This window comes from Poeciliopsis prolifica, unplaced genomic scaffold (assembly GCF_027474105.1).
Source record: "Poeciliopsis prolifica strain line A6 unplaced genomic scaffold, Auburn_PproV2 SCAFFOLD063, whole genome shotgun sequence".
Classification (NCBI taxonomy): domain Eukaryota; kingdom Metazoa; phylum Chordata; class Actinopteri; order Cyprinodontiformes; family Poeciliidae; genus Poeciliopsis; species Poeciliopsis prolifica.
This window is the reverse complement of record NW_026562438.1, coordinates 1284299-1292500: the sequence shown is the minus strand read 5'-3', so window position 1 is coordinate 1292500 and position 8202 is coordinate 1284299. Positions and strand designations below refer to the sequence as shown.

The window sequence follows — 8202 nt, the reverse complement described above, 5'->3', positions numbered from 1 at the left end:
GATGACTGTGCCTGCCGATTCAACCACTGCTGAGGAAGAATTGAAAGTCATCAGTCCTCTGGTTTCTTTATCGGACTGGAGAATGGACGCTGGCTGGTCCAGAACTGGAGGAATGGGGAAGCTCATGGTGTTGTTTCTTGGCTGGAGGCACCATGGCATGCAGTAGGCCGCAGGTGCATTGGTGCTGAATGGCACAGGGGTGGCTGAAGAAGACGGCCACGCCTTTATCTGCTTCAACGTATCGAATGTTGTCGTCATTTTTCACCCAGAGTTGAGCGGCCCTGCCTGACTCTATGTCTATGGAGAATTCCTGTCCGCCTTGAATGGTCACAGATGCTCTGGATTCCCCAGGGTTGACGATGATGAGTCTGAACGGGCTCTCTCTGTAACATTAGTGTTAACCCCCCCCTTAGTGGTTCCTTCGATCTCAGGTACCGGTGGGATGCAGTACTTGTGACTGAGTTTGGTCGTTGGTATAACCAGAGCCGACTGTGTGCTTCTTCCTTTGCTGCTGATGGCTTGGATGATGATGTCCTTGGTGCTGTTAACCTGAACGGTTTTGTCAGAGATGCTGAAAACCGGGAACGGACCAGTCTCATCAACCGTTAGCCTGCCGAGTTCTTGGGTCACATCAAAACTTGTAGTTTGACCAGCGTTCAGTGACTGTGCACCGGTTGACACTGTGACTGATGTGCCGTCATGCAGAGCCATGACCCAGATCTTGTTCTGGGCATCAGAAGGGTGGTAGTAGGCAATGTTTTCTGGAAAAACGACTCTGAAATGTTGGCCAGCATTGATGAATGTCTGAGATGCTGTGAAGAAGAAAAGATCAGCTGAAGTTAAAACTCAGAAACGTTCATCCAGTTTTCTGAAACTCTGAGAACCGACAGGACTGGAAGGGAACCAGAGCTTGGTGATGGGTTGGTGTCCTTTCCTTCATTCTTCGTCGTAGAGGAAGTTAACCGAGCCTGACTGAGTGTAACTGGTTTAATGGATTCCAGAAGGTCCGACTAGATACTGAGTGCTGGTACCGTGGCAGCGGTTCTGAAACCACCCTGAACCTTCAGGGTGAAAATGGATGCATGCGTTCAGTACCATCCATCTGTTTTATAATGTCAACTACAGTTTGTATTTTTAAAACGTACCTCAGGAATCGTTGTGTTCAAGGCTCGGCGTGTCGTTTCCCAACTAGTGGGCACGGCTAGCTGAACGTTAGCTGGGCTAACGCTAAAGCACTACTCATAGACATCAGTTCTGCTAATGCTAAAACGCTAACCAAAATGGTATTTAGCAGAAGCTAATGCTAAAGCTCTTAATGTTTGTACAGAACAAATGGTGTTTGTCTCATTACTTCCTGGTTGAGTTTTTCTTTTCCTCATTGGTCGGTTAAATACTTTCCACTTCCTCAATAAAGGAAGAAAACGCAGCTGCTATGTAAACGGATTTCAAAATAAGAGCATGGAAATGAACATATTCATAAATTTATAAATATAAACAGTGGTTAACTGAAAGCTACAAAGCAGCCAAATAAATTAGCGCCTTAGCATTTTTATGTGTCTGTCTATGAAGAATATGAGAAAACAAAGTTTTCTAATGTTTGTTTGCAGAAAAATAAAATCAGCCTTTTGTTAAAAAAAAAAATCCGGACTTTTAATGTTTTTTACTGAATTAGAGTAAAACATTTTCAGCTGACATAAAAACAGGGATTCGGATTTCAAAATGAAAACTTTAAAATACCTTCATTCATTGCTGGTTCATTTGACCAGAACAGGGTTAAATTATCCTGCATGTATAAACTGATATTTTTACTCCAAGCTGTCGTCAAACACAGCTGCGAATGTGAAAATAACATCCATAAATCAGAAATGTGAGGTGAAGACCTCGGCTCAAATACTGACTTTATTTCTGTGATATGAGAAAACACAAAGTCTGAAAACTCGGTGGGAAACGCTGTAAGTATGGTTAAATATGGGCCATAAAGTTTGTTCAATAGAAAAAATTATTTGAAGCTTAGAAACTGTTCTATATTTACTTTGAAAAAAAAAGTTCTGCAAAATCAAAAATAAAACTTTAATCTGAATCAGTTTGCACAGCTTCAGTTATTACAACTAAAACCTAGCGATCAGCCTGAAACCTGGGAGTAGTGATGGACTCAGACTTGAACCTCCAGAGCCACATAAAGACAGTTACAAAATCGGCCTTCTATCACCTGAAGAACATCTCCAGGATTAGAGGACTAATGTCTCAGCCAGATCTAGAGAAACTCATCCCTGTGTTTATCTTTAGTCGCATTGATTATTGTAACAGCGTCTTCACAGGCCTGTCCAACAAATCAATCCTCCAGCTGCAGCTGATCCAGAAGCTGATGCTCCTGTTCTCACTAGAACCAGGAAGTTAGAGACATAACAGCAGTTTTAAAGTCCCTCCACTGACTCCCTGTAGCTCAAAGAATAGATTTTAAAATACTGTTGTTAGTTTATAAATCACTGAACGGTTTAGCACCACAATACATCAAAGATCTGCTGTTGTTGTATCAACCTTCCAGACTCTCTTGGTTCTGGTTCTGCTCTGCATCCCCAGAACCAAGAGAGGAGAAGCAGCTTTCAGCATCTATGGACCAAAAACTTGGAACAACTTCCAGAAAACTGTAAAACAGCGGAAACCCTGACTTCCTTTAAATCTCAAGTAAAAACGCACCTGTTTAGAGTTTGATTAGAAATGTAATATGTATGGATTTGATTTTGTGGATATGTATGTAATTTTTTTTGTTTTTTTTTGTTTTTTTCCTGTTGTGGGCAACGGGGCCCGGCGAATACCCGTGGTTAAACGGACGGCAGAGTCCGGCGGTAACAGGCGCTTAAATTCCGTGTCAAAGGGAAGGAAGAGGGAAAAAAAAAACAAAAAAACACTTGATATTTTATTCTATGCTGCATGCCTTTGTGTTTTGTGTTTATGATGTAAAGCACTTTGAAATGCCTTGTAGCTGAAATGTGCTATACTAATAAAATTTGATTGATTGATTGATTTGAAGATGTTTTTTTTTGTTGAAAAAACGTTTTGGCCCCAAATTACCTCCGTATGGAAGCAGCCCGGCTGCCGACAGGCTGCAACACCTGATCAATAGCAATAAAATGAGATTATTTCCAGAGGAAATGTTTGTGGATGAACCGCTGGATGAAAGGAAACCGTCCGAAAAGCAGATTTCATGTTTTACCTGCGATCCGAGCCGCCAGCAGCAGGACGACGAGGCGCGGCGCCGGATTCATAGCTCTGGAAAACAAAAAATAACTACATCAATAACTACATCAATAACTACATCAATAACTACGGTTTCAGAAAGAGTTAAACTTCCCATTAATATAAAACCATATTCAACATTTTTTAATGAATTTGGTTTTATTCTCTTTTCTTCAGCTGAATAAACTCATCTAAACAAATAATCATAAAATATTTATCTACTTTTAAATATCTCCAACCTGTGAAATGATAATAAAACTGAATCCAGTCGCTGAGGAGGAAACGGTCGGAGCTGCTGTGCGGCCGCCGGCGCTCTGGCCTCCAGACGCTTCCTTCTTCTTCTCTTATGGAAATGAAACATTTGGCAGTCAAAGTCAGCAGCTGATTTGGAAGACGTTTGCATGAGAAGATGAGGTCAGAGGTCACGTGACAGCGCCTGAAGACGTTCCTTCCTTGTGAAACAGCAGAACATCTTCAGCTTTTAAAATCTTGGGATGAAACTCCAATTTTTTCTGGAATTTGCTGCGATTCTCTGGAACAATATTGAAAATATTTTCAACATCCGTCTGGAGGAAAATGTCCGACTTCCATCTGAAGCGTTTTGATTATTTTCAGAGTAAATGCAGCGTTAGAGAAATCGTTCCAATATTATTGTAAAAGTAAACAAAATGTTCAAAAGAAAAAGAATTAAAATAGATTTTTGATTTTATGATTTAAATTCTTCAAATTGAATTTTTCAATTAAATTCTTTTCTAGTTTTGTTTTTTCTAATTATCCTTAAACAAGTTTTATTTAAATTAAGAATTAAATTTGAAATTATTTTAAACATTGTTTTTGATAGAACTGACCCCATATTTCTACCGCTCAGTTTTAGGAAAGACTCAAAAAAAAAAAAAAACTGAACATAATCTGAAAAAAATAATCTGAAAAACATCTATTGGAAGTGTGTGACCTCTGACCTCTGCAGGGCCAGCCTGAGAGGAACCTGTGATGTAGGTAGAATAGATGTGACAGGGAATCAAAGCTGTTTGAGTTCTTCCTCTCATTAAACCTGAAAATGATTAATCCAGATTATAATCTCTGATGAAGGTTTGGTCCCTGCTGGAGTTCTTCTTCTGTGGTTTCTGTGGAGCCGCAGGAAGCCGAGCGGCTGAAACCAGCAGCTGCTTTGAGAGTCAAATCAGCAGCTGCTGGTTCCTCAGGCCGCCACCAGGGGGCAGAACGAGCACATTGACATCCATGGGGGCAAATTAACCAAAACAAATTTAAATCTGCTGCAAACGCATCATGAACACACCCAACCTGCCTTCTGTTAAAACCTTTAACCCTCTGTTGTCTCCTTTATGATATTATCATCATTATTATTATTATGATTAGTAATGTTTATACTCCCATTCTGCTAAAATGTAAAAGTCATTTTTAATGCAGTGCAGATTTTTTTTTAACAGACCAGGAAGAACTTTTTGAAACAAAAGTAAAACACAAAACTAAAAAATAGATTTAATTAAAATTAAATGATCAAAGATGCAATATTTATTTATCCACTGATGTATTTTACACAGCTAGTGACGGACATAAACAATAATAAAAATAATAATTACTGCAGAAAACTAAATACCCAGAAAACTAAATATTTTGCTTTGGTTTTAGATAAACATTTAGCTATAAATTTGTAACTAAATAGTTCACTAATTTAAATCTATTGAATGATTTTAATGCAGCATTAAGATAAGAGTTATTAATAAAAGATGTTCTTTAATGTGTTTGTTGTTCTGCTCTTCCTCTGGGTTTGGTCCTCCAGCTCCGCCTCTCTTCTTCTTCTGTTGATAGTCTGACATCCTCCAGATGATTCATGGATTAACTGTCATCAATATCAACTTATTCATTTCCTCTTCACTTTTGTTCCCCTGAGGAGAAGAAAGTTTTTTGATCCTTTCGTTTTGTTCAAATCTTTATTTGTCCTTCTGTATTATTGACGGGTGTTTTAATATCTTCATTTGAGTTGCTGTTACGCCTTCATGGCCTGTAGCATTTGATGGATGCTAACACTGTTATGTTGTCTAGATCAGGCTGGAGCTCATGCTATGTGCTAATGCTAATGTCTTCCTGCCCCCCTGCACCGGGTCACCAGGTAACCCCAGCGCTGCTTCCTGATGCCTTCTGATTGGATGAAAACTCTGATGACCTCAGAGTTTTCATCCTCCTCAGGATTCTGGTTCTGATCCCAGAACCTCCCGGATCCAGAGACCAGCCGACCGGAAAAAATGGAATCAAGAAATAAAGTGAAAAATTATCTTATATTTTAAAAATATTGAAAACAACAAAAAAGTTCAGAGCAGCGTTTTATTTCTCAGTTTCCAACATCCGAACCTGGTTCTGGTTCTGGTACTGGTTCTGGTCCTGGTTCTGGTTCTGGTTCTGGTCCTGGTTCTGGTTCTGGTTCTGGTTCTGGTTCTGGTGCTGGATCTCCCAGCATGCATAGCTGCGACCCGGGCCAAGCTGGTTCTGACCCACCTGGGCCGGCTGCTGATGCTTGGCCTCCCGGTTGACCTTTGACCTGCCAGTCACAGCGGTCATTGTGGCGCTGGCCAGCAGGCGGCGCCACAGACTGCCAGGAATCTGACCGGATCTGGACCTGAGAGTCAGAACCTCCTGAGGAGGGAAGAGTCAAATATGTTAAGAAATGTTTCATTTAATGTTCAGGACGATTAAAAATCTGATATTTATAAAATAAACGGGAGCAGATTTACTCTTCCTGTTTACCTGATTCGACATGAATTAGTTTAAAATAAAACATTTATTTCATGAAAACAGAGAGAAAATAAAAATAAAACATTTATTCAGGATAAACTTCATTCTGACTGGAAAACAGACTATGATAAAAGAAAATGAAAATATGATTTAAAAAAATATGTTTTTATCATATCTTATAGTAAAATTTGAAATAATTACTGGAAATAAAATGTGTCATGTAAGATATTTCTTAAATGTCCATTTGTTTCTGCAGTTGCATCATGGGAAATGTAGTTGCTTGATGTAACGTGAATAAATATTTCTGCCGCTCTTCATTTTGTTTAATTTTGTTTCAGTGATCAGATCCAGAACTCAGAAAGTCATGAAATCACGTTTTCATGAGGAAACGGTTTTAAATTATTCTTTAACATGTTTTTAATTAAAATAAATGTTTATATTCTGCAACATTTTCAGAATGTTTCTGTTTGAATCTCCACCCAGAAACCTGATCTGGAACAATCCAGTGTTTTGCTCTGGATTGTGCAGCTGGCTGCCATGACCCAAAGCTGAGCAGATGGAGTTATGAAGCTCCCCGCAGGTCAAAGGTCATCTGAGGCGATCATTCAGAGCAGCTTCTCCTGCACTTTGACGTCTCCAACAGAGGAATAAATCAGAGGAAATGTTGATGCTTCTCCTTTCTGGTTCCCTGGAATCCGTGACGAGCGTCTGATGCCAGGAGGTTCTGCTGCCCACAGCACCACCCGTCCTGAAACCGACCGGACCGGTGAGCGGAACCGCCTGCTGGTCCAGGGAAACCTTAAACATCCAGAACCGAACGAGGCACCAATAAAATTTGTTGGAAATAAAATAAAACAAATCAAGATGGTCATCAAGGAAAGTTTAGTTTCGACTCAGTTAATAATCCTGGTGTGGAATCGTACATTACTGGACCCACAGGAACCATTACTGGAAATGTTTTCAACATAATGCATCATTTTGGACTAAAATCGTCTTATCACCATCATAGCCTACATGATTGGAGAACCATAGTAATCAGATACATATTTTCCTGACTTTGTGTGACTTTTTCTGGAGGACATTTTAAAATGGCCGCCATGGTTGTAATGAAGCATATATGTTTGCAGTAGAATCAGCTAAGCAGTTAGCCGAAGCTAACGCTAATGTTTAGACATTGATCTCTCTTCCTCTGCTGCTCTGAGACTCGCTAACGTTCAGAAATGATCACTAGCTTTGGACACATGATGTGGCTTAAAGTTCATGAGTCATGAAAACAGGCAGCATGAATGGCAGCCATCTGGGACAATGCTGGATGGAGAACCTGTTTGGATCCAATAGGTTCTGAAGGCTTAACTGGGTTAGAACCATCACCACGTCGAACTAATCCTGGGAAAATCCTCAGAGTTAAACTGGGATTATGGAAAAACTGGGAAAGAGTTCAGAAAGATAACTGGGTCAGGGTAAGTTCAGCTTCCTGTGACCCAGTTAGACCGGTTGTGATGGTTCTGATGGGAGTCCACACCGGACCGGGTTGATTCTGCTCTGAGGTGACTCTGGTTCATCGTGAGAAGAGTTGTGGAAACTTTATTGTTCCATTGTTGCTGAACACTGAGTCATCACTCGGAGGACAAGAACCAACCGGAGCCACAGGAGAAAGTTTCCTGTTTCCTGAAACATGGAGCCGTACAGTGACCCAAACATGATACGCAGCAGGAGTCAATGGCCTAGTCAAAGTCTGGTCCTCCACTGGATGCACTGTGCTGAAATGTTGAATGCAGATGTAACACACTTTATTTTGTGATATGAAATTGATTTTGTTGTTCTTTAACCACTTTTCTCTTTTCAAGATGTTTAAGATACTTCAAAACCGGGTCAGAACCTAGGAGAACCGGCCCAACTTCTGATTACTCTGTCCACATGTGACCAGGGAACGCTGAGAGAGCTAAGCGCTCTTCTCCTTCTACTTCTGTATTATCTGTTCTTCTGCTTTAAAAACCCAGTCTGGGAAAAATAAATTCTGAAATATAAACATTCATTGCATAGGGGGCGCTGTAGCGAAGGACAGGTTTTGTCTAATAAGTCATAAATCTCAAGCTCCAAAACTGAATATCACTTTAATCCTTCAGTGATTTTGCGTCACATGACATTTAGGCCCCGCCCATTTCTGCCCCTTGCGGGGCAATAAAGGCTGCTTCTATTTACTGGTTTTAATGG

General features: G+C 40.3%; 1 protein-coding gene and 1 long non-coding RNA gene across 3 annotated transcripts in view; both read right to left on the bottom strand.

The window, feature by feature from the left end:
* LOC129380043 (uncharacterized) overlaps positions 1–660 on the bottom strand; it is a 4504-nt gene extending 3844 nt beyond the window's left edge. For both annotated transcript variants that reach the window (XM_055061013.1, XM_055061014.1), the window contains exon 1: positions 1–660. This exon is cut by the window's left edge and continues 325 nt beyond it. In XM_055061013.1, the coding sequence (XP_054916988.1) occupies positions 1–258 (258 nt within the window). In that variant the 5' untranslated portion in view covers positions 259–660.
* A 30-nt stretch (positions 661–690) lies between these two features.
* Positions 691–3543, bottom strand: LOC129380042 (uncharacterized). Its single transcript, XR_008608268.1, has 3 exons — positions 3477–3543; positions 3215–3270; positions 691–812 (listed from the first exon to the last, which is right to left on the bottom strand). It is a non-coding gene; the product is annotated as an uncharacterized LOC129380042 (long non-coding RNA).
* Between the last annotated feature and the right edge of the window lie 4659 nt (positions 3544–8202).